Raw genomic sequence first — 27,089 nt, 5'->3', positions numbered from 1 at the left:
ATCGGGTGAATAAATAAAAATTTTAAATTAAAATTTTTTTAAAAAAATTGATATTTTCCCCCAAAAAAATGTAATTTGAAATTGAATGAGAGTTTTGGAAAATGTTTTCCTTAATTTTTTAAGGGAAGTCATTTTCCTTAATTTTGAGGAAAATGAGTTGATTTGGAAAACATTTTCCAAAACTTTTGTCCCAACCAAACATGGAAAAATTGAAAACATTTTTCAGAAAATATTTTCCTTCATACTAAACACACTCTAAGAACTAGTACTTTTTGTTGCTGGTATTTGTGCATTTGTTCCCAATTCATCCATTTTGTTCATGCATCACTCCAGATGCATACATCTACTGGAATTTGCATGTATGGATTTATAAATCTCGATCGCCTCATTCGTGTACATGATAGTGAAAATATATGTATCAAGTGTAAATTAAGTAACAAACTTCGTAATAGTGATAAAATATGTAATATTTTGAAAATATAAATAATGATAATATATATAATAGTAAAATATATGTAATTATGTAGTTTTTCTTTTCAAATTTCAGTTAATGTGAGGTCTAACACTGACTATACAATTTAGATCCTTAGTTCACTAGTAATTAATTGAGTTTGTCTGATCGGAAATAGGTTATATCGAGAAGAGTTGTTCTAAAATTATAGACATAACCAAGTTAAACATTGATATTAGAAGTGGAAGGTATTAGTAGATTTTATGTGATAGTCCCGTCTTTCTAAGTGAATGAAAATTCTTAAAATAATTATGAGACTAAAACTGAGATAATATCTCATATGATACTCAATTATAAGCTTTTCCCTCAAAAGTCTCGCATTTTTGTCTTTATAATTTCAAAATTACACAAATATAGATATATACATGCAAAGCACCCAGCCTAATTAGTTCGTCAATTTTTTTTTGCTTTATACATGTAAATTAGATACAAAAGCTTAGACCCAAATATATTACTTTATTTGTTTTATATTTTGGGAAAAAAACAAACATATACAATTTAAAATATTATAATCTCCAAATTTTTATCATTTTAAAAAATTATATATAAAGATCTCTTCACGGATTCATCCTTATACAATATTGGATACATCATTACCCCCTCCCACATATATCCCTATTCCATCTCGAATACATCTATTACCTCTCAGATAAATTACTCCCATTGAGTAATGTGTAACATTTACAAACTACAATATATCGAACAATCAAGGAATGTATGCGAGAGCAATGAAAAATTAGAAAAAGTTGTAATTGGACAAACTTTTGGGTTATGTGACTTAATAGAATTAGGAGAGTCATTTACATTTTAAAATATTTATATTTGTTGGTTATTTATATAAAATTTTTAACGTACTTTTCAAATACTATGTGTGGCACATGTGATGTTTTGAGAGTTAATTAATTTTTTAATATATTTATTTAAATATTTTATATTGTTAATTAAGGTGATTTATGATACTTTCGATAAATGTAATTTTCAAATAATATATATTACCCCTTTTTTCTCAATTTATATGGCATATTTGAAGTTTCAAAAGTTAATCAAGATTTTGATATATTCGTAAATATTTATGTTATTAAGTATTGGGATTTATAAACTTTTAACATAATTTTCAAATAATATATGTGACTCTCGCAGTCTCATTTATGTGGCATATTAGAGTTAACCAATTTTTTTGTATAATATTCTAAATATTTAAATTGTTGATTATTGTGATTTACAATATTAATTTTTTATGATTATTAAATACGTAACATACAATTAAAGAAGTAAGATAAAAATTAAAACAAAGTAACCACTAAATATTAATAGAGGAAATTGGAGGAGAACGGCGAATCAACCAATTGCGACAGACCCTAAGCTCCTCAATTCACTTTTCTATTTATGTGGCATGGGTTGCAATTTAGAGAGTTGAATTTTTAATATGTATCTTAAATATTTTAAATTTTAAACTATTATAATTTATTGTAATATAAATATTTTCACATAATATACTTCAAAATAAAAATAAACAAAAAAAATTATAGTTTTTTAAATAAATAACATATGAAAACGAAAAATAAAATAAAATATTAAATATAAAATAGAGAAAAAAAATGAGAAGCGTAATCGGTCAATTGGTCGCTGACCCTAAGCTCCTCAAATTGGCTCTTCCATTCAACTACTAGATATAAAAACCTGAGCCAATGTTTGTTAATTTAGTTTTTTTTTTTATGTGATACAAATAAAAGTAGAAGAGCCAATTAAAATTTTAAATGTTATTTATTATTTTTATTATATCTTTAATGTATTTTTTTAAATAATATCATTGACATATGTGGTATTTTGAGAGTGAATTGATTTTTAAATATTTTAAATTATTAATTATTATGATTTATGTGGCACATGTGAAATTTTGAGAACTAATTAGATTTTTAATATGTTTTTTTAAAAAGTATTTCAAGTATGTAATTTTTAATAATATATGTTATCGCTTTTGTCCGAGTTAATGTGACACATGTTAAATTTTGAGATTTAGTCAAATTTTAAAATGTTTTAAAATATTTTAAGTTGTGATTAACAGTACTCTTAACGTAATTTTCAAATAATATATGTTACTATTTTTGTGTGGCTCATGTGAAATTTTGAGACGTAATCACATTTTAATATGATTTTCAACTACATTAAGTTGTTAATTATTGTGATTTATAGAATTCTTAATATGATTTTCAAATAATATATGATACTCTCTCAGTCCTTATTATGTAGTACATGTGAAATTTCGAGAGATATTCAAATTTATGATATTTTGATTAATTTTTAATACTAATTTTATAAATACATAGTTTATAAAAAAATATTAAAATAGAAAATAAATTAAAACATATATAATACAAAATATAAATACATAGAAGGAGTTGAGGAGAAGGGCAAACCGGTCAATTGACCGGGTGACTCTTAGCAATAGTTAAATACATATTACATATAAGAGCATGTGCCCCAAAATATGTTGCCCCATTTATCTAATTTACGTGGCACATACATAATTTAAAGAGTTAAACAAATTTTTTTATGTTTTTGAATTTTTTTTTTACGTAATTTCAAATAATATATGTTACTCACTCTGTCTCAATTTATGTGGCAGTGAGTCTTTGAGAGTTAACCATATTCTAATATGCTTTTAAAATATTTTAAGTTGTTAATTATTGTGATCTATAATGCTTTTAATTAATTAAAGTGATTTTTAAATAATATATGTTGCTCTCTCCGTCGAAATTTATAAGACACATATAAAATTTCGAGAGTCAATTAAATTTTAATATGTTTTTTAAAATATTTTTAACTTTTTAATTATACTGTGATTTATAATATTTTGGGAGTTGATCAAAGTTTTTTAATATGGTTTTTAAATATTTTATTTTGTTAATCATTATAATTTAAACTATTATTATTTTAGTAATTTATCAATGCACAATATAGTAAAAAGAGAAATAAGACAAATAAATTAAAAAGGAAAAATTGTTAACTATAAATAGAGGAAAGGGCAAATCGGTCATTTGACCAACTGACCCTGAGTTTCTGTTTCTGTCAATATAATAGAGTATTAGAGTGTTATTTTTTAAATAATTTATAAATACATATTAACTAGAAAAATAATACCACTAAATTAAAATAGAAAAATTATTAAATATAAAGAGAGGAGAGGGCAAAATCGATTAATTAATCAGCTGATCCTAAGCTCGTTGATTAGCTTCTATATGATAGAAAACTAGTAAAAAAATTCTGAAACTATATTTAATAATATAAATAAAATGAGAAATCGCGGATCAGTGGCTTGTGGGTTCAAATTCGCACAATGAACCCGAAATCAAACCTCGTTTAGGATTAATTTGTGTTCTTTTGTGAAAAAAAAAATTATGTCAAAAGTAGTGGGTCCAATTATTTGAAACTATTATTTTCATAGATTTTAAATAGTACCATATTATTTTTTGTAATATACAATGTTCTGTAGTTTTTCCTTTTTACTTTGGTATATACAGAAAAGTTAAATTAGTGTTTTTAAAAAAAATTATTTACTATCTAAGTTATTTTTTAATTTTATATGGATTTGAAATTGCTACACCTTATTTTTCTTACATATAAGAGTCATAAGTAGCGAATTAAATTGAAAAATATGGAAAATTTTCTCAAAATAAATAAAAACTTAATAAAAGATATGTTTTGTTAGAAATATCCCATCAAAACAATGCTCAGGTGAATAATGGAAAAAAATAAATAAATGATAATTATTATTATTGACTGTCGTCGTGGTTATTTGTAGATCGTAGCTTAAATAAATGATAATTATTCTAACTGGTGAATAACAACCAATTAATTGGGTGGGGTTTAGTTAGTGGGTAGTGAGTTAGTTTATAAATTATATTAATAAATTAACCGATAGTTGAATGCCAAGTAATTTAAAAATTATTAAAAGAGTTTAATTTTAAAAAATTAAATAAGTGGTCAATTTTGAATCCAAAGATAGATGACAAGGGTATTTTGGAGCCACTATGTAGATGAAAAGGGCATTTTGGAACCAATATGTGGAAGTATGGTAATTTTATAACATTTTCAATACTTTAAGTATATTTTAAACCCTTTTCCATAATTTTTATGGTTAAATATTCTTATTTGCATGTAATTCATTTCATTAATGTCATAGTCCCTAAATAATTGCTTTTAAAAAGCAGTTTTAAACATATTATAATTTTTTTATATATAAATGTACATATCGTATAAAATTAATGGCAAAAAAACATTACGTGATGTGTTTGGTGATGTATAAACGGCCAACTAAATCAGCCAATACTTCTTACAACAAGAAAGATCAAGTGCCTACATAAAAGACTCATCCACATGATATTTCTTATTGTAAACAACATTGGCCGTTCTAGTTGACCGTTTACACCTGACCCGAATGCATATGTATACAGTAATTGTTGGTTGAAAATAGTTAATGCTATATAAAATATAAATAAAGGAATTTCACGAAGATCAAACACCAAAGAACGAGCCAGAGAAGATCTTGAAGGAAAAATCAACAAAAGAGGTCGTTGTTGCTAAAAAACAACAAAAGAAAGCACAAGTAAATGAGAACATCCAGGTCATGGCTAAGTGGTTACGTCATGTGTTTGGTGATACACCACGCACATACACTCCACGTAAGCGATTGTGTGATGTGCTTGGTGATGGATCACATACATCGCAACCAATTAGAACGGTCAATGATGCTTACAACAAAGAAGATCATGTGCCTACAAACAAAAACAGTCCTCCATGTCAATCATTGTGTAAGAATAAGATACACTCCTATCAAAATTCATATTACTCTAGTAAGAAAGAAAATTTGAAATCATAACACCTTTTATTTATTGGGTTCAAAATATTTATTTTATAACTGAACTTTTACAATATAAATACAGGAATTCTCCCAATACGATTGACAATTGATATGCCTATATCTTCTCTTATAGCTACAACAACACAAGAAAGAGATGATGATGATGTTGCTGCTGTAATACCAGAAGAAGGTGTTGGAGATAATGTTGCAGATGAATAACAAACACCAAAAGCTCTTAATGCTTTTGCAGAATTATGTTCAGCTATACACGGCGATTTAATTTCTACGGTGAAGAACCATTGTACAAATCTCAACATTCTTCCAATAGAGAAAGACGATAAAGATTGTTATTAATCAAAACTTGAACAATGTAATTTAGTTTTTCTTTTTTTATTTTCTTTTATGTGTTGATGGTGTTGAATTATAGATCATTATCGCACTTTCAAGTTTTATGATATTTTGATTTATGAATATTTTCTTGTTACAATATTTGATTCTATTTCTCTCTCTCTCTCTTTTTTTTGTGTGCGTGTGTGTGGACCTTATTTTGACTTCATGTATTTTGAAATTAACGTATTTGAATGTATTTAGACACATCAAGATCTGGTAAGATACGTAATTGCAAACTAGAGTATATCTAAATAATTAACTTTTAAACTAGAGAAATTTATACAAGTCTCGTTTTTGTCTACTTGCTTTTTGAGAAGGTATGTGTTTTGACTATCATATCTCTATTTATTATTTTTAGTCATTAAAATATCAATCATTCTTTAATTTTAGTCATTAAAATATTAATCATTTTTATTTTTAATCATTAAATACTAATCATTCATTAATAAATAAAAAGAGGTTTAATCTAAGCTATCACAATATTGGAGTATAAATATATGTCCATCCCTTAATTTTTCATGCTAACCAGTCAATGGTTGTTACTTTTGGATAATTACTAAGGTCAACATGGAAAGAACAAACTCAATTACCACATATCATATTACTTGCCCTTGTTGACCGACACATTTTTTATAATTTTTTTTGATTAAATATGTATTTTACTTCAATTTTGACTATAATATATTGTGTAATCATTTAATACTATTCATTTTTAAATATTTGCCATGATTTCTTATCACATTCCTTAAAAAAAATATGAAGTATAGTTTAATTTGATGATATTCTTAATTATTTATTATTCCTATCAATTTAATAATTTTTTCTTTTACATCATGTTAATATCTCTTCATATTTATGACTAATAGTAAAAGGGATAACAAATATTTATGCAGCTCCATCATCAATGGAAGATGAAAGGATGCATTTGGAAGGTTGAAAGAAGGAAAAGTGCCAGATGCTTTGAATTGTTTTAAGTTGTCATTTATTATTTATCCACTATTAAATTCACACACATATTAAGAAAATAATAATTAACATGGTAAATTTATCATTTTATTCCTATTAATTATCAAGTAATGAATTAGAAATTTGAGATTTTCAATAAGTTATATCATTTTCACAGTAATTAATTGAGGTTAGAATAGATAAAAATATTGTTCTTCTTAATTTATCAAATGAGTTTTTATTTTTAAAAAATGTAAAAAAATAACTTCATTAAAGTGCTAAATATGCAAAACACCAAATAATCACTAAAGAATTTTATAAATTATTCTTAATCAAAGGAGGTCAAAGGAAAAAAACATAAATTTTTTTTTAATAAAACGAGGCTAGCAAAGTTTTGAACACATAAACTAATCTTTGAAACTGCAGCACCTAACCATTTGAACTAAACATAACTTTGGCCAAAAAGTATGTCTTTAGTTATATTTATCACTATTTTCCCTTTTCAATATATATAATTTACTAATTTTTTTTTTTTTATAAATCAATGTCACGTGACACACATAAACCTCTCTAAATCAAATCAATAATATATAATATCAAATCAAATCAACGAAGATCAATCTCAATCTTTTTGACCCAGTCTCTTAGATGACTATTGAAGTTAAATTTAGGCCCAAACCCTAAAGTCCTAAAAGCCATTGTGCTGAAATAGCGTGGGTTCTAGCACTGATTATACAGGTTAGATCCTTGATTCTCGCAATAGTAGTATCAGTGGTCGTTTGTTAAAGAACAAATTATTTTGAAATTAAGTTATATTAATTTATTTTTTTTAAAAAAAATTTAGAGATTAAAAAATAATATAAAAATATTATAAATCATAATTTTTTATATATCTATAAAAATATGTATCGTAAAATATTGATCAAATTTTTTATAATTTAATTCTAAAAAAATATCATGATAATTAATTACGGATTAATGGAGTAATTTAGCAAAAAGAAAGTTGACAATCACTCAAGTGCTCTTTGCCATTTTTGCATATTCATGAACCACAATATTTTTTTCTTTGGAATTTCACGTTTTTATAGTTATTTTAAATCTAGAGATATTATAGTGAGTACTTTCCAACTACATGACGTGTACTCTTTATCTTCCTCTTTTTTTTTCTTCTCCTCTCCAATCCCACCAAAATCCAAAGAATAAAATATATAATAGCAAATGTGAAAAGGATCTTCACGTACATTTTAATAAAGACAATTGTGTTTCTGCTATTTTCTATTCGTTGGCAAATGTTCCATGTTACATTTTTGTGTGGTTTTAAATGACTCCTTACCCTTTTTTTCTGCCTTTTAGTGGTATCGAGAAGCTTACATATTTATTGTGGTTTTGTTTCTACCTAAAAACCTAGATGTATTTATTTGTAGTTAACAATATAAAATAAAATAAAACAAGATAAGGAAACCTCCCCTTCAATACATTATGTTCTCATATTATTTTTCAAGTATTATCCAGAGTCCACTATTTATCATCTTCACAATAAATATAAATTTATTCTATTCGGACCCACATTTTTCTACTAGTGATTCCTAACCAGCAGATGACGACACTAATTCTTGGCCATTTAATATATTTTCCCATTTTTCTCCCATAAAATTATAATTTTAATATTAATAATTGTTTTCTGAATAAGGAGTATGTATTTTTTTTCTCTTTCTTACTGAACATCATTTTTATTACAATCAATTACATTAAACTTCCCTAATTAGTTGGAAATGGATTAATGTACTAAATAAGCAGATTTAAATAAGCCATTTAATAGATAGATGTCACGCTTATCATCGATTCTTGTATAACGTATTTATTCTTAATTACCACTTCTTTTTTTTAATTGACCTTTACTTATAAGGCTAATATTTATTTTTTTCACTATATTAAGTATGAGTAAAATCTGTGATATATTTTTCTTTCATTTCCCTGATTTTCTGCCAAATGTTCGTGTATGGGTAGGAGAAGTAAGGATTATCAAAATATTCAATGCATTCAACAACTGCGATGAAATGATAAGTACTTCTCAATAATTAATTAAATAAAATTTCTTAAAAAGATTTTCTGATATTAATTTAGATTAATCTGTCCTAAAACGGTACGGGACACCATTTAAAAAACCCAAAAGAGAAGAAGAAAGTATTGGATATAAATAAGACGTGCCGGCCACAGCTTTTATTATATTCATTTCCAGTGCCTAACTCTATTGGTTATTAAGACCACAAGTCCCCTTCTCTTCTCCCTCTTTTTGCTTTAGTTAATACTCTACAACACACTCTCTCTCTTTAGCTCTCTAATGGATCCTTACAAGGTACACTTGTTCTTCTTCCCTCAAACTAAGCTTTTGTTAGATAATAATACTACTGTTTTCGTTATCTCACTTTTACCTATTTGCTAATTTTCCTGTGAAACTTATATATGTATGGTTTTGCTCATGTTATAATGCAGTACCGTCCGTCAAGTGCTTTCAATTCACCTTTCTGTACCACTAATTCTGGTGCTCCTGTTTTTAATAACAATTCATCTCTTACTGTTGGTGCAAGAGGTATGTTTAATTTCTCTCATTTGACTCCTGTATCTTTATGACTACTTCTGGTTAGGGCACAGAAAAAATGTACTTTGCCAATTATTTTTAGGAGTTTAACTCGGAAGAAATGGTTTTCTAACCTTTTACAATTTTTTTTTTTGAAAGTGTTTGGTATTTCCTAACAGAGATCTTAATTTGACATCTGAAAACACCATTTATCTCATTTTCCTCTTAAACTAATTGCGTAAATATTATTTGGTCGATGTTTGGATTTTTGAAAGTTGTTTTATTTATTTATTTATGTCTATGCCATGGGTTCCTTGTAACCTGATTTCTCTTCATCACTAGCTCTTCACGAAAATTATTACTATTAGATTCTTGTCAAATCTACCCTTTTTGGTCTCAGATTTGAAAGCAATCACCATTTGTTTTGGTTTTCCTACAGGTTTTTATACCACTCATTATATACAAAAATGGCTGGCTACTATTTCAATGTAGAAGAGCTTCTTCATCCTTTATATGCTTATCCATCTATTTACTGGCTTGAATATATTACTGTATTGACACAAATAGAGCTTTGCATCTTGCTGATATTTATATCCGTAGGAAAACTCGAAAATAGGTATTGTTAAGTAAATCTTCAAGGTGTTTGCCAACATAAACTTTTAGACTACCAGTGCAATTTAACCATTAATAGATTCAAAGGCTATTACCCTACTTTTACGTTCCTAAATCAAGAGTGATATGGAGAGTGATGTTGTTGTATGATAAATTCTTTTACATAGTTGTTGTTTGTGGCTGCTCACAATTTTCTTTCCAGGTCCTGTGTTGCTTGAAGATTACCATTTGGTGGAGAAACTTGCCAACTTTGACAGGGAACGTATTGCAGAACGTGTTGTTCATGCCCGAGGTGCTAGTGCCAAAGGGTTTTTTGAAGTTACTCATGACATTGCTCACCTTACCTGTGCTGATTTCCTTCGAGCTCCCGGTGTACAGACTCCAGTCATTGTGAGATTCTCTACTGTTATTCATGAGAGGGGTAGTCCTGAAACTCTGAGGGATCCTCGTGGTTTTGCTGTCAAGTTTTACACCAGAGAGGTATGTCAAACATCAATTTGACGAGTTACAGCTACTATAGTTCTGTACCTTTATACTTCAATTTCCATATACTGACCGGAGTATGCATGTTTTGATGATTACCTTATTGGCACACGGCTTAATAATATGTACCTCATTTAAATGTTGCCTGGAGTGCTTCATCGATGTTATGTTGCAACTCAAAAATACTATATGGAGTTCATTTAATTTTTTTTGGTAGTGTATCTGCATCCCATAGGGTTCTATCTTTAAGTACCCTGCATATGGTCCACATGTTTGTTAACATTCTAGAGGTTATGAAATATGAAGTGATTGTTCATGTTGTTTAACATCATACTAGAGACTATAAGGTAATATCCAATTCCTCTCAGTGCATTTTATGCTGCTAATTTTTGATGATTAACAACTGTCTTTTTGAGAAATGATCTCATTGCTTTTCAAAGATGCTTGCGTTTGTAATTTGATTGCATTTGATTTTAATCCTTGATTCCTGCTCAATTTGCAATATACCATCAGGGAAACTTTGATCTGGTAGGGAACAACTTCCCCGTCTTCTTCATCCGTGATGGAATGAAGTTCCCTGACATGGTCCATGCTCTGAAGCCAAATCCTAAGTCCCATATCCAGGAGAATTGGAGGGTCCTTGATTTTTTCTCTCATCATCCCGAAAGCCTGCATATGTTCACTTTCCTCTTCGACGATATTGGTATTCCACAAGATTACAGGCATATGGACGGGTCTGGTGTCCACACATTCACATTGATCAACAGGGCTGGAAAATCAACTTATGTGAAGTTCCACTGGAAGCCCACATGTGGTGTCAAGTCTTTGTTGGAAGAAGAGGCAATCCGAGTCGGAGGAGCAAATCACAGCCATGCTACTCAGGACCTCTATGACTCTATTGCAGCTGGAAATTATCCTGAATGGAAGCTCTTCATTCAGATTATGGATCCAGAACATGAAGACAAATTTGACTTTGATCCACTTGATGTGACAAAAACTTGGCCAGAGGACATCTTGCCTTTGCAGCCGGTGGGAAGATTAGTTCTGAACAAGAACATTGATAACTTCTTTAATGAGAATGAGCAGCTAGCTTTCTGCCCTTCTATTGTGGTTCCAGGTGTTTATTACTCAGATGATAAGATGCTTCAAACTCGTATTTTCTCCTACTCTGATACCCAGAGGTATCGACTTGGACCAAACTATTTGCAACTTCCTGCTAATGCTCCAAAGTGTGCTCATCACAACAATCACTATGATGGCTCTATGAATTTTATGCACAGGGATGAGGAGGTATGTTCTCTCTACTTCCATAAAAGAACATATCTATCCGTGAATTTTATGATATTAATCTTTTAAGATTTTTTGCACAATCAGGTTAACATTTTCTTTTTTTACCATGTGTAACAACAAGTTAATTTTCATAGCGAAGGTGATATAGTAACTTAAAAGATGGGGAAATAGCCAGTTATATTGCACTGATATTGTATAAGTTCTTTACATGTCGGTGTATGTAACTTAAATCGTATGCTAATACCACATAATAACAACACGTTATTGCAGCAAATGGCGTGCCTTTAGCTTAGCGTGTAAGTTCATACACATTGAAATAGTTCATGTGATATGTTGACTGTAGTGTTATAACTTCAGTTTATTTACTGTTTTAATTATGGTGTTACTTTATAATACTTAATGCATGGTTAATTACAGATCGACTACTTCCCTTCAAGGTATGATCAAGTTCGCCATGCTGAGGTGTATCCTATTCCTTCAACAGTTTGCAGTGGCAAACGCGAGAAGGTTTGTTCCTTCTTTTAACCTATTATCTAAACGCGTGAAGCTGAATTAAGACTATACCTTGTGAAGCAGTGTAACTAGATATCCAACACAACTTATTTCAACTTTTGTGCACCTGAAAATTTCTTACAGTGTATCATTCAAAAAGAGAACAATTTCAAGCAACCAGGAGAGAGGTACCGCTCATTCACACCCGACAGGTAAACATGATTGGCATATCTTAAACTGTGTTGTTGTTAAGTTAACATTTTCAGTAGTTCTAAACCCCATCTCCTTCATTCTGTTTGATAATACTTGTTTTTTCATTCACAGACAAGAACGCTTTATTCGTCGGTGGGTGGAGGCCTTGTCTGATCCTCGTATCACTTATGAAATACGCAGCATTTGGATCACATACTGGTCTCAGGTCAGTACTCTATCATACCCTATATTTATCTGTATTAGGCAGAGGTGGATTTAGGGTAGATTTTTCTGGTCAAACCGAAGTCGTGCTTTTTGTTCAATATGCAAAAAAATTTAGAAGGCATACATATTATAAGATCATACTCATTCTAAACATACTAACTACAAACTTAGAACTCGCTTCTAGACTATTAGGTCAATTTTTCTCAAGCTAGACTTTATCTTGGCAAGTAAATTTCATAGAGCAACTATTAATTCTGTAAATTTCCTGACAATGTTAAATGGATTACTGCAGGCTGACAAGTCTCTGGGTCAAAAGCTTGCATCTAGGCTTAATGTGAGACCAAGCATATGAAGACGAAGCTTTTAAATGGTTTCAGAGGAGGATGCGAGAGTTTTAATAACTCATTCCACTTATATAGCAAGATGTATAATGCGATGGATGATCATACTTAGATGAAATAAGGAGCATTTCCAATACATATGCATTTGTTATTGTGTTGCTGTTGTAATATGAATGAATGAGTGAGTGAAGCAATGGAAATTACAAATAATATTTCTGTACTAAGTTGTACACTTATTATCAGTATTGTCATGAATGTTTTTGGGTCCCAACATATAGCATACTATTGATTCGTATGGATATTGAAAATATGCATTTGCTGCATCGAGAAGGAAATGTTTAATTACGAAGAAGAGAGTGAAGTGCTTTAATAGATGTGGAGCACCAACCCTCTTTTTGAATAAATTGAAACTCGTTGAGGAAGTATTAAATCATGATCTAAAACCTAATGCGTGCAGGCCTGTCCCTTAGTGGGTGATTTACGACCTAAGCGAAGAAAAGGCTGGATCAATCAAAGCAGTACTAAAAGGCTAGATCAATTAAAGGGGTATCACGAGCTTTCTGCTCTACACATCTAACCAGCTCGCATAGCTCACTGTCTTACACACGGAAGATTGAATTGGCTAAATCATGAGTCTTATATAATGTGTTACTATCACCTCATATTGATAAAAAGTCTAGAGATAATTTCTTTAAAAAATCAAGAAAGCCATAAAAACAGAATGACATGAATTGTGCAAGAAGTTCTTTCAGTTAAAATGCCGTGCCACTCGGAAGACACAAGTCTTCTTGGTCAAGCCAAAAAGATCGCTGACAATTTCAATTTATATAAGTTAGTTTGACTTGATATGGAGTTTAAGAAGGGGAAACACTTTTAGAAATGTGATTAAAAATAAATTCAGAGACATTTGTGTGGTTAGTAATTATTTTATTAAAATTAGCATTTAGCAACGAGTAAAAAAAAAGCAATTATATAAAATGGAACAAAGAGAGTAAGTTATTGCAGACGTTAATTATAGGACAATCTAATAAACAAACGTTGTACCCAATCTAACGTAGAGAGAACCGGTACGTAAACAACTTACAAAAATAGTGATATAAAGTACATTTTGTGTAAATCCATAGGACATGCAAAGAGACACGAAGTATTGATATTTGTATAAAACGAAAAAGGCAAAAGAGAATTGGACAGGGAAATACTTGATTGTATAACTATAAGTGTATAAGAAGAAGATATATGTATTTGCATGTGTTTATACAATTTTCTCTCGCTTTATACAATTAGAAACACAATTCATACAATTCTATTGTATAAAGCGAGAGAGGCGAGCGACAGGAAGCGAGCAAGAGAGGGAGAGAGTGACGAGTGAGAATATAAGCGAGAAAGGGACTAACAAACAGTTTGTTATGAAACACATATAAATTAAAAGGTAGCTACTATATTTATTTTATATTATTAGTTTGTCATTCTATACAGTAATCACTTCTATTTTTGTTTTACTTTTATGTGGCACAATTCCAATTTTTCGGAGATTCAAAATCATTAAAATATATTTTTTAAAGAAAATTTTGCATTTAAAAATTAATTTAAAAAAAATATAAATCATTGATAATTTATATAAAAAAAAAAAACATGAAAAATTAAGGTAAAACAATATTCCTTAAAATCTCTAAATCCAAAAGTACCCTCGGAAATTAAAGTTCATCGTCCTATAATAATGTGAAAATGCAATATATTTTTAAGGACGTTACGGTGTTCCGTTAATCTTACTCGAATGTCCCTTATTTTGGGATCTAATGTGATATCTCTTCATCAATGAGGAGATATTGCAGTGCAGATCCAGTGAACTGACCTGTATAGTTTTTTTATTTTATACAACTTCTATACCATTAAAATATAAAAACTGATGATGACCTTTGATATAAAGTTTTATCTTGTTATGTTCTGAGATGCATCCATGTGGGAGCAAAGTAAAATTAAGTTTCAGTGTTAAACTAAATGAGTTATTGCAAACATTTTAAAATTATATATTACATATTTAAAAATTAATTAGTACTAAAATGTATAAATCACAATTATTGATAACTAATGAAAAATCCAAAAGGTGGCTGATTAAAAATAATTTCAGTATATAAGAAGGTGACATGCAGTATTATAGGGCATTGCAGCGACATAGTTCGGTATTCCGTTAACTCTACGCGAATCACTCCTTTCGTGCCATCTGTGTTTTTCCGCCCAAACAATAGTGACTTACGGAAGCGAATTGTATTTTTTCCATCTCTTCTTCTTCCCTTTCTTGCAATTTTCGGTTTCCAGGCAAATTTTTCTTACTCAGGTATCAAAATTTGTCACTTTCTTGAATTTAATCATAGATAAACTGGGGAGTTTCTTGATGAATTCATAGAGGGCAATAACTTTTTTGGTACTTTCCCGTCAAGAATGTTATTAGTTCAATTCGTTTCTGTGGTTTTAATTTGATAGGAGTTCAAGAAAATAAAGTAACTTTTGAATCTTGTAATTTTTAAGGAAAAAAAAAAGAGAGACGTTCTTGAATATCTATCCAATACAAAGAACATAAGTTTTATATTTTCTCTCTCATTGTATGGTTTGATTATGTTTTCAAGAAGATAAAGAAAGTTTTGAATCTTGTGTTTTTAAGTCAAGAAAAGAAAAGAAACATTCTTTTTGAAACATCCATATATATTACTTGTTCTGCATTATTTTGTTCAGTTAATTACATAACAGAGTTGCTCTGTTTGCACTACTAAAATTGCTAAGGATGTCACAGAGTGTACTGAGGTTGACACATCCATATATATTACTTGTATAAACTTAGCTGCTGAATTCTTACATGTGTTGCAAGCATTAGAGATTACGATTCTTGTGTTGGTTTGTTCTATATTTTGCATATCCCACCTGAATTGATTCGCAAAGGCGATGGTTTGGTAATAAACTGTGTGTTTCAGTGTCTGTAGCATTTTAATTATGATGGAGAAGGGAGATCCTTCACAGAAATTATATACAAGGATGCGTCTTTGGGAATTTCCAGACCAGTATGTTGTTGAGCCTACTGATGGATCCTGTGGTTCGTGCTTGGAGATCAGCCGCGTAGATGGGTCTGTGAAACTAATAGGTTGCTTCTTTTCCTCTTTATAAATTTCTTCCGGACTTAACTATTTATTAAGCTAATGATATTTCATTTCCGGCACTTGTTCTCTATGTCAGATGAGGTTCCAGAATGCACTTCGGTTCGTGTTCCCAAAATTCAAAAAATATTTGGTGTTATAGGCATACTAAAGCTTTTGGCTGGTAAGAACTAAAAGATCAAGATTTTCAGCTCTCAGGCATACATCAATAATCTTTACATTATCAGCATCAATAAATCTTTACATTATCAGGAAAAAGTTACCGTTTGTTGCTTATTCTCATGAAGATTTTGTTTCATAAAATGATCTCAGACATATACAAAGTATATACCAATGTCTTGGTTTTGTTCAATTACGCATTTGATGGATATCTTATATCTCATGTATTGAGCAAAAGCAGGACTATGAAATTTAAGGCAAAAAGTTTATCATGTCATTGAAAACATTTTTTTGACTATTATGCTTTTCTCAAGAGAAGATTGAAACGACATAACATGGTAGAAAGAAGTTGGAAGAGAATTATCAATCATGTATTTGATTGGTTGATAATAAAGCTTGCTCTGATCTAGTGTGTGCTGCTCTTGTGTTCAGGTTCATATGTACTGGTCATAACGGACCATGAATGTATTGGATCTTACTTTGGGCACCCTATCTTCAAAGTTTCATCGATGAAATTTTATCCTTGCGATCAGTCTCTCAAGAACTCTACTGCTGAAAAGGTAGGTTTCCAAATTCCTATTTAATTTCCTACCCTATTTCTTTGTAAGCTCATGCTGGTGTCTTCTATTTCTGTTCCTATAATCTTGCTTTGGCTTTTGGCAGAAAAACATGGAAGCTCAGTTTTCGGCACTGCTTAATGTCATAGAGAGGACTCCTGGTCTATACTTCTCTTATGATGTCAATATAACATTGAGGTGAATTGTCTTTACAACCTTCTGATTACTTGTATGCTGCCTTTTTTCTTCTTTCCTTGTCTTAAGGTACCATTAGAAGTTAACTAACACCCTAGGTGATTATTTCAAATTAAGAACTACTTATTAACATAAAATGTTATCATTATAATACTACTACATTGTGTTTTAGCATTTTGGAGGATCTTTTTCTAAATTTTTCTCGTTGAAAATTTATTTGGTATAGTGGAGGAGATGGTATCTCGAGCTTACCATCAGTAACATGTTCATAAATTTTAAGCCCTCAAAGTCTTCTTCCTGCTAGCGGACGCTTATTTGTTTATCCTATGCTTTTGAGATGCAATTCTACTTTAAAGTTGATGTATTTGCTGTCGGGCGTATTGCTTGTCAATGCTGGATGAGTTGTAAAACTCTAACTACACTTGATTGTCTTATTATGGGATCCTAATGTATAATGTCTTCAACAATGCATGAACGATGAAGTTTAGTTGTTTGTTCTTTATGAAGGCTGTTGGTTAGTGTATACCAAGCTACTTGTTTGAACTCCTCTATGTTGATCTCATATCATTGAACCCCTTAGAAGATTTTAGGTTACTTTCCTCAACAACATATTAAGGCAATTTCTCTTCTTTTTACGTTCTTTTTCATCATCTTTCTGTATGGACTTATTTAGGGCACCATTTTTAGAGGTGAATTTTATGAGTTAAAAGAACTTCTAAAATTTAAAAGTATCATTATTTGCAATTTGGAAGTGTTACCTTCTGCTGCCCACATGGAATTTACTTGACGCATTCATTTTCCTGATTATCTTTCATCTGATTGCTAAGATATCACGGTGCAGTGTTTAACAGAAAGATACTTATGGTTCACACTGCAGTGCTCAGAGACTGCATGATTTGGGTGATGAATCCAAGATGCTTCCTCTCTGGAGACAAGTAAGTACTTCAGACTTCCCACTGCTGTGATGGCGTAGCTCTGATTGCTTATATTTATCTAGTACATGCAGTAGTTTTCTTGCTTCCGTTATGTCTTAGTTGGTTGACTAGAAACTATGATTTTTAAATATTGGTTTAATTTATTTTGTGCAGGCGGACCCTCGATTTGTTTGGAACAACTATATGATGGAACAACTGATAGATAACAAGGTCAGGTATCTATGTGCTTTGGGTTCATTTTGTTCTCCCATTAGAGTGTTGACTCATTTGTTATGCCTTGCATTTACAGCTTGACCCGTTCTTGCTTCCTGTTGTCCAAGGCAGTATCCTTGTAATTCAGTTAAATACATGAATTTTTCAAGTATTATAGCTACTTTAACTCCTGCATAAACAAGAGTTATTATTGTTACATTTTGATGAATACCTTAACTTATCACAAGGTTTTCACAATTTCCAAGCTGCAATTGGGAAAGACATTATTGATGTTACGCTGATTGCTAGGCGGTGCAACAGAAGAGCTGGTATTCATTTCTTTTTCTTGTTTTTTTCTCTGAGTTTTGCAATTTGATTAAGCACGGTGAATGCAAGTAATGAACAAGGTTGCAAATATTGTTTTGTGTTTTATGTATAGTCATCCATTCTCATTAACTTGTCTATGAACTGAATGCAAATTAATTAGAATTCATGTTGCGACTCGCTCCATGTTATTCAGGGCCTCTGTTTATTTAATTTTTGTTAGTCTTAACCTATTCTCTTGATTACTGCAATTGGCTCGTTAATGTAGGCACTCGAATGTGGAGAAGAGGGGCTGATTCTGATGGATTTGTCGCAAATTTTGTGGAAAGCGAGCAAATTATCCAGTTGAAAGGGTACACAGCATCATTTGTTCAGGTACACTCGCTGAAATTTTGATTGTGACTTTTTTCTACACTAACTATCTTGTTGCTCATGAAGTACCCTTTTATACATATGTAGATAACTGAGGGGGATATCTAAAAATATTGTCACAGTAGAGTTTGATATTGAATTGCAATTGCTGTGACAAAATGTTTAAACTAATGCAGTAACCTTGTATTACCTTCTCTGTGTGCAAGTTGAGTGTGTGTTCCCTCTCTTTTAATGATTGAAGAAGGGGTTGATCAAAAAAGAGAAGAAGAAGGAATTGAGAGTACTAGGGTGGAGAACATGATGTCGTCAAAATAATAAAATAACTGAATCAATTAACAAGATGGTTTTTGGTGTTCGGACCATTCTATATAGAAATCCTGCATTATTTGTTTGACATATCCCCTGAGCTTACTGTTTAAAGACCAGTTCAATACTCAGTACAGAACCTCTCATATGCAATGTACATTTTGGTCTGGCAAAGAGCAATAAAACTTAATCCTCTGCGGCTCTGCCTGACAATAACAAATCATCCACTTGCTACAACTTCCATTAGTTGCTTCCTACAGGCTTATAGCTCACCCGTCATAAGGAAAAGACTGAATCCTCGAAGAAGTAGCACCCGGACTATGAAGCAGTAGATAATATTTCGCATTAATACCATGATAAGAAAATAGACCTTGGGGGTAATTCAAGTTCCCCCTCCCCAACCAATATAGGACTCAACAATATGGAAAAGTGAATCTTTTGGCTGGTAGAGAAAGGGAAGGTTGGGAAATTCACAATCTTAATATAGGTTTAAGCTCAGTATCTCATTTCTTCACTTCTTGTTGAGTTATTATGTTATTTCATTAAAATTGTTGCTTTTTTATAGGTCAGGGGGTCAATCCCATTACTATGGAATCAGATTGTTGATTTGACATATAAGCCCAAGTTTGAGATAGTGAGAATTATAGAAGCAGTTGAGTAGCATTCTCAGTCTCTTTTAGTTTCTTGATTCTATAACACACTTAATGTGCTTTTCACTCCTAATGACTCTGTTGTGTAACATTCTGCAGCCTAGAGTTGTTGAGCGGCATTACTTGGATCTGAGAAAAAAGTATGGAAATGTTCTATCAATTGATCTCGTCAATACGGTATAATATTTCAACTAATTCTTGGTTTTCAAACTAGTTGATCTATTAGAAAACATAGTTTGATTCTCTTCTTTTTTGTGCGTGTGTAATAATTACTCGGAGGCAGTCCGGTTGTTGATTTTTTTTAATGTGATTGTATGAAAGAGATTCTATGTATTTTTACATCGATATTCTAGACAATTTTATTTATCGTCCTTGACTTTTTATCCAAAACTCCTATCAGCATGGAGGAGAAGGACGCCTAAGTGAAAAGTTCGCAAATGCAATGCAACATGTTGCTGCTGATGATGTGAAGTAGGTTTCTAATTATTTTTCTTGTGGTAAATCATATGGATCTTTTTAAGTACACACTTCATTCTAATATCTTGTGACTTTTGCAGATACTTGCACTTTGATTTTCACCACATATGCGGGCATGTTCATTTTGAACTCCTTTCTATCCTCTACGATCAAATTGAGGATTTTTTCATTAAAAATAGGTATGTCTTTTCCGAGGGTAGATCTATATATAAACACACACCCACACACATATGTACCCATCTTGTATAGAGTTTCAGTTTCCTCAACCCCTTACTAGTCGTAAATCATTGGGGATTACATGAAAATATGCTCTTATTTCTGAATCTCATCTACCTGGAGATGGGATGTGCGTGGACCCATTCTAGCCAGCAGCCATTGGACTAGGCTTGGCCTGTAAATCGTGGAGGGTTTGATGGCTTAACCGTAAAGAATTTAACTGTTCTTTTTACTCTTTTTTCTTTCTGGGAGGACAAACCAGTTAAACCTGGCTTGCCAATAACTAGTATAGGAATCCAGTGTAAGTCAGCATATTACGGTTTCATAGAAAGAACTATTAGAAACAAATAAGTGAAGCAGAATGTGCCATTTCATATTATACATCTCTAGAGCAAAAGATTATACCAAAACAACTTTATGCATGAAGAGACAGCAGCACTAGTAGCGAGGAGAGAGCTCTTTTTCTTATTTGGTTTGAAAATTGGGGAGAAACTGAAAATCTAAACCAACTAGCAGACTGTATCAGGAAATATTATGAGAAAGAGAGAGTGAGAGAGATTGGACGGATAACAATTAATTGCATGGTGTTGTTTAGAGACTTCAAATTTGCATCCATCATAAAGTAATTATTTCTCTAAATACGCTTTCTTTACCACTCTGTTTCTTGTAGTATTCTAATTGTTGTCTCACCCGACCTTGATGTTAAATTTGGATTTCTTATTCTCATGGTATAGGTATTTTCTGTTAAATGAGAAAGATGAGAAAGTTGAACTGCAACTTGGAGTTTTGAGGACCAACTGCATTGACTGCTTAGACCGTACAAATGTAACTCAGGTACCTTCCATCCTGTGGAAACATTACTATCGTTGGTGCTTGAGGTGGATGCATACAAAAAATGAGTTTCATTTCTTAGTTCAGCGAGGAAAATACTGACATCACAATTGCATGTGCATATTTTCCGTTTAACTCTTTAAGAATTGTCGATTGTGGAAGGATACAACATAATAGTCACTTAGCTGTCTCTGCTTACCTTTGGGTGCCTATCTGAATCTCCTTCACTAGCTTCAAGATATTCAGTTGACAACTTTTCTATACATAGACATGTGAACTAGAGATGATTTGCAAGTTCATAATCTCACTGCCTTCTGGTTCTAAGCAGGGTTCTATTGAATGTCCCGACTGGGAGTGAATGTTATTTCCTAAAACTAGAAAGTTGGAAGATTCGCTCTGGCTTAATATCTGACACTGTTTTCTATAATTATTCATTTACTAGTCGTGGGACTGGGATCAGGACAGGGAGGGTTGATATGGTTGTGCCTTGGGACTAAAACCACTAGAGAAGCATGTACCAACTAATAGATTCAGATCCACTTTTTTTCAACTTCTCATCACACTTTACGGATGCCCTAATTGATGATGTTTTGTTTGCAGAGCATGCTAGGTCGAAAAATGCTTGAGTTCCAACTGAGAAGACTTGGTGCTTTCGATGCTGAAGAAACTATTAGCTCACACTCCAACCTTGACGAAAGCTTCAAACTCTGTGAGAAGTTTTTGCTATCTGTGTTAAAGCTTCGATGTTGGATAGATATTAAGCTTCTTTACCTGTTTATTCTTTTACCTTAAAAACTATTTGCAGTGTGGGCCAACCATGGGGATGATATAAGCATCCAGTACTCTGGTACTCCAGCTTTAAAGGGAGATTTTGTCAGGTAACAACTTTCTTGTTCTGCGTAATGAAGATGGTATCATATGAAGGCAGTATTAGTACAAAACATATTTTTAGAGAGTGCATTAATATAAATGAATAGATAGTAGGATGCAAACCCTGAAAAAATCCTAAATCAACTAACATTATACAGCCATCATTGACATTGGTACTAGTTTTTGGCCAATTACATTCATATCAAGAGTAAGAATCTGGGATTTGGACTTTTAAATGTCAACTGCACAATTCCATCGATAGTTTATCTCGAGATCATGATGGATATAGCATACAGCTTTATAAGTTATATTAAAAAAATTGATCTTATGACCTCAAGCTTTTTCTTTCGTCAATCAATGTCACGATAAAATCGACATTGTTGTTTAATATGCAGATGTGGTCACAGAACAGCCCAGGGGGTTATCGCTGACGGATGTAATGCCCTAACACGATACTACTTGAACAACTTTGTTGATGGTACTAAACAGGTAATGATGCTTCTTTCCAGCAATTAGTTGTTACTCAGGTCTGTACGTCATATCAAGTTGGTATTCATTATGTGCTGTCACTTGCAACTTGGTTTCATACTTATCTGCCTGTTGAAATTTGGAATGCATTCTTTAAATAGTACTAAGCTTCATGTATGCAAGCCATCTGCAAAGTACTAACTGAACCTAGTATCATCATTCGCAGTGTGCTGCCATTTTATTGGATTTGTTTCTTGTTGACTTCTAGGAGATACTCTCATTAAGAATGTTAAACCTGTTATGTGTCCCAGTATCTAGATTGGAATTGGCTGCAACAACTTTGAGCTTCTATATTTCCAATTTGCACACTGAATTCGTTTATGCTATTTTTTATTTAATGAAGGATGCAGTTGATTTATTGCAAGGACACTATATTCCGGCTGTCTCTCGAGATATGAAACCATCATCCCAAAAAGGAAGCCTTGAGACTAAAGCTGTGAGTCTAATTACTTATTCTGCTGTGATCATGCTTAACATGCACCTATTTATCAGATTCCTGTGCTTACACCATATTGACATACTAAATTATTGACTTCACCAACACTCTTAATTGCATCTGCAAAGTTGTTTTAACTCAAGACCAAAGTGTTCAATCTATCGACTAGTGACCTGTCAGTCTTATTCTTTTCTTTAACTTTAGAGGATTGACAAGTTTATTATTTTTCCAACACATAGACTTGGACCAAAGCATATTGGAGCCAAATATTAAATGTGTTCCTTATCGGCTTAATTCTCATTTGATTTTTTATCCAATTAGCTAAATGATGAAATTTTCTGTTTCTGGGCTGGTTTAACCTTTTTTACATCATGGTATCTACACTTCCTGCTATTTAGTGTGACAACCCTTAGTCAGGGCTTATACAATATTCTTTTTATTTCTTTGTATCTCATCCCCTTTTTCCTTTTTCATGAATAAAGTCTTAAATGTGCGGTATTAACTTTCATTACCATCCGTTGTAACCAAGGCCTACAGTTACCTAACAAGTATCATATGTGATAACAGTCGTTTCCTCTGGCGTTGGCGCTAATATTGACTGGGTTGTTCTTTGCTATGTTGTCGCTAAGGAAAGGTGAGTTGGCATAATTTGAATGTGTTTCTTATTGTGCTCTTCAACAATTATCTTTGAAGGTGTGTTAAAGAATCCAAATCCTGCTAATGCCTAGCAAGTATCTTACCCATGTTTCCTGTTTTATACTTCCCGATCCACAGTTCGACATGATCTTCGGAGTCTGATATATGCAGTGGTTTGGGCAAGCATAAGTTTGGGAATAGCTGCATTTGTGAAAGCCAATGGTCGAATGTTCTGTAACAGGCCTAGCCTGCACCAATCAAGGCGTTGATTTTTGGGTTCAGAATGCTTGGTAGGAGCTACGTTTGCTAAAATTGCCAGATTTTTCATATGCTTTGTAAAAATTTTGGTTATTGCGTGTTCTTTTCATGTCTTTGATAATTTTCTTTTTGATCATTCATTTAAAAGGTCCTAGTTACATGATTATTTGTATATTGAAATGGTTATGATTGATATTTCTAGAAATTGAATCTCGGCTTCGCCATGATTTGGTAACTATTACTGTTGCTCTCTAAGTTGTATGATCTCTTTGTTTGTCTTATGATCCATTCTCCTTGATGCATTATGTCAAAGTCCCAAAGGAGGGCAAAGGTGGTGGTTTAAGCTAAATCTGGAAATGTTATGTCAAGTAGTCATCCTACACAACATAGTTTTTTTTTTCTTTTTTAATGTCATGTGCTTCAGTTTGACTGCACTTGAACTATTCTATTAGGTATATGCTACCTCCCACCAAATACGCATCAAGTAACTTTACTAACCAAAGCATATAGATAAGAAGAAATCACCTAAAGTTTGTCTTTTTTGGGATCTGAATCCTGGTCTCTCATGATTTTCGCTCATTTCATTGACCATTAGACCATACTCGTGTGCAAACATGATGTGTATTCAAGGAAATATTGTTTCTTCTAAATGAGGTAAATAATTTGGTAAAATTAGATCCACTAGAATTTTAAATCAGAACATTATAGCATCCAGATGAAGTATTTCTAGGGTAAACACTAACTTGGCCTGCTTCATCTATTCCTAATAATGCTTCAAATTTTATTTCTACTACTGAGATAAACAGCAGAAATATGAAAGCTGTAAAAAGATAGCTTGGTAGCCTTAAATACATTACTTGGGATGACTTGAAATGGCATAGGGAGGCCAATAGAGGTGAAATTGAATCTTATAAGTAACAGTGATCCCAGACAGATCCACTGGAGAAGATGTCACGTAACCTTGAACGAACAGAAAATCACCAGTTCCTCCGACAACAGGATGGTTAGATGGCTTTGTATTGTGTGTGCCTCCCACAACTGATATTGAGCCTTTGTAATGATTCATCATCAAAGTGATTTTAGCAATAGATATGCTTTGCAGTCCATTTAACGAGGATGTTATCGATGTTCCTTCAGCTGTCCCAACTATCTTTGAGTTTGAGTTGGGTTTTAGAGTTAAGGGATCTTGGAACACATATAAGGTGCCAAAAGGTGTTGTGGTTTGGCTTATGGACGGTCCTGCAACACCATTCACTATAAGATATGCTGTTTTATTTATGGTTTCGTGTTGAAAGAGAGTAAAATGGATTGACTTGAGTTCATGGTGGTGGTGATGATGGTGAGAAATTGAGGTAGCCTCACGAAACAAGAGGACGGAAAGAAGAAGATAAGAAAGAAAAGAAGAGTAGCATACAGAGAGAGCCATTGTAGTCTAACAAAGCAATATGGTTCTAACAGAATACAAATGTTATCACTTTTATAATAGCTGTGTCTGTGTCAGTTTGTATGCACTTCAACTATTTCATTCGGTGCCTGCTACTTTTTATTAACACACCGAGGGTTAAACAAATAGGAAGAGATCACTTAACTTTTACTAGAAATTGAATATTGATCTGCCATTTTTCACCTACTTCATGAACGCGGACCCACCATTGACTTCAAGTCTTACCACAGCCTTTGGTCATGGAATTAATGAGTCCTGCCATCGCTTTACTTGGAAGTTTCAAAGTCTCCCAGCAAGACGACTGAGATGGACAGAGTCTCAAAAGTATTTTCGTGAGTGGCAACTTTTAGGTAAAACGTTATTATCATGAAGAAAATGAAGTCAATAGAAGAGTTTTTCCATCATACCCTAGTACGTGATGATTGGATTATTAGTCATTTATCTTGATAATTTTGGCACAGAAGGACCAAATTATTGTTCATTTTAATCCAAAAGAAATTTCTTGGTGTTGAATATTGTCTATATGACTTAAAAGAAAGAAATGAAACTGACGTCAAGGCTGAACCTGAGACTCTAATTACAGAGCCAACAGGTATAACCAAGTGCTATTTACTAACATTGGCCTATGAGGCTTAGCTGAATTTTTTTAAAAAAATGTAATTGAAGGAACAACCGGAGCTTACTCTATAATTTGAAAGAATGACTGATCATCCTTAATATCAGAGTCAATAAACTTGGAGATATTCCCTTTGAAGCATTGTGGAGATTAGCAATGTTGAATAATTGTAACTACTGATCTGAGGAAAAACACGGTCAAATTCATGTAAACGACTAATAATAGCAATGAGTTTACAACTGCTTTTCCTTCTCCAGATGAGGATTGCTGGAAATTCAACACTGCCCATACCAAGTGTCGTAAACCAAAATCAGGAAACTATATATGCCTTTGGAATACAGTTTGTAAGTCGGCCAAAGAAGGAACCTGCTAATGTGAGACGCACCTGACATGATCTAGCTCCATATATGTATCCCTCTCTATATTTACCAGCTTATGACATGATCTAGCTCCATATTTTCTTCAGTTATTTCTGCATTTTGAGATTGGATTTCGTTCCATTTCTCTTGACAGGATGCTTGAATGGCCTGCGTGATCTCATCAGTAGAAGTGTAGGCCACAGAGATAGGGAGATTGCTCTTGGTGTTTTTGGCAGTGACTTACATCGCCTTCTCAGCTGCAACTCTAACCGGCTAGTCAAGGAGCTTCAGGTTCCCCACGAAATGAATTCTCACTCCATATTCGTTGGTAAAAGCATGTCTAAAAAGCAATATCTTAGCTCATATTTGCCCCCATCATTTTACGTATCACCTTCCATATCCGGGTTCTGAATCCATGGTGGCTTGTAGAATAAGCTGCAGCTTGGCTGCTGTGTGTTCATCTGTATCAAAATGTATGTATTGTTCTCAAGAAATGAAAAGTGATGTTAGTGGAAACAGCCTCTTCACCCCATAAAAGGTAGGGGGTGAAGTTTGTGTCCATCCTACCGTCTCCGGACCCCATTTGTGGAATTACACTTGGACATGTTGTTTGTTTCTTGGAAAACTCAAGAAAGCGCCTTTCTTTCTTCATCCAGAACACA

At 32.2% G+C, this 27,089-nt stretch overlaps 2 protein-coding genes across 3 annotated transcripts; both read left to right on the top strand.

Annotated features, from left to right (window-relative positions):
• Positions 1-8,903: 8,903 nt before the first annotated feature.
• Positions 8,904-13,193, top strand: LOC107010222 (catalase isozyme 2). Its single transcript, XM_015209468.2, has 8 exons — positions 8,904-9,063; positions 9,201-9,297; positions 10,100-10,377; positions 10,894-11,670; positions 12,088-12,177; positions 12,307-12,374; positions 12,487-12,580; positions 12,872-13,193. Exons 1-8 carry the CDS (start codon positions 9,049-9,051, stop codon positions 12,929-12,931), a joined length of 1,479 nt encoding a protein of 492 aa, XP_015064954.1. The 5' UTR covers positions 8,904-9,048; the 3' UTR covers positions 12,932-13,193.
• Positions 13,194-15,108: 1,915 nt separating this feature from the next.
• LOC107010233 (phosphoinositide phosphatase SAC6) lies at positions 15,109-27,018 on the top strand. Of its 2 annotated transcripts, none has more exons than XM_015209478.2 (22): positions 15,109-15,255; positions 15,887-16,053; positions 16,146-16,229; positions 16,658-16,785; positions 16,889-16,980; positions 17,855-17,912; positions 18,066-18,122; positions 18,202-18,235; positions 18,353-18,433; positions 18,697-18,803; positions 19,672-19,758; positions 19,856-19,933; positions 20,157-20,227; positions 20,314-20,412; positions 21,184-21,283; positions 21,881-21,989; positions 22,086-22,158; positions 22,546-22,639; positions 23,022-23,114; positions 23,682-23,748; positions 23,889-26,442; positions 26,582-27,018. In XM_015209478.2, the coding sequence occupies exons 2-21, from the start codon at positions 15,906-15,908 to the stop codon at positions 24,017-24,019; spliced, it is 1,791 nt and encodes a 596-aa protein (XP_015064964.1). In that variant the 5' UTR covers positions 15,109-15,255; positions 15,887-15,905; the 3' UTR covers positions 24,020-26,442; positions 26,582-27,018. The 2 variants fall into 2 exon arrangements, with proteins under 2 accessions (XP_015064964.1, XP_027770439.1); XM_027914638.1 differs by having other exon boundaries at positions 23,889-26,477.
• The last annotated feature ends 71 nt before the right edge of the window (positions 27,019-27,089 follow it).

Source organism: Solanum pennellii, chromosome 2 (assembly GCF_001406875.1).
Source record: "Solanum pennellii chromosome 2, SPENNV200".
Lineage (NCBI taxonomy): Eukaryota > Viridiplantae > Streptophyta > Magnoliopsida > Solanales > Solanaceae > Solanum > Solanum pennellii.
This window is presented reverse-complemented; position numbering and strand designations above follow the sequence as displayed.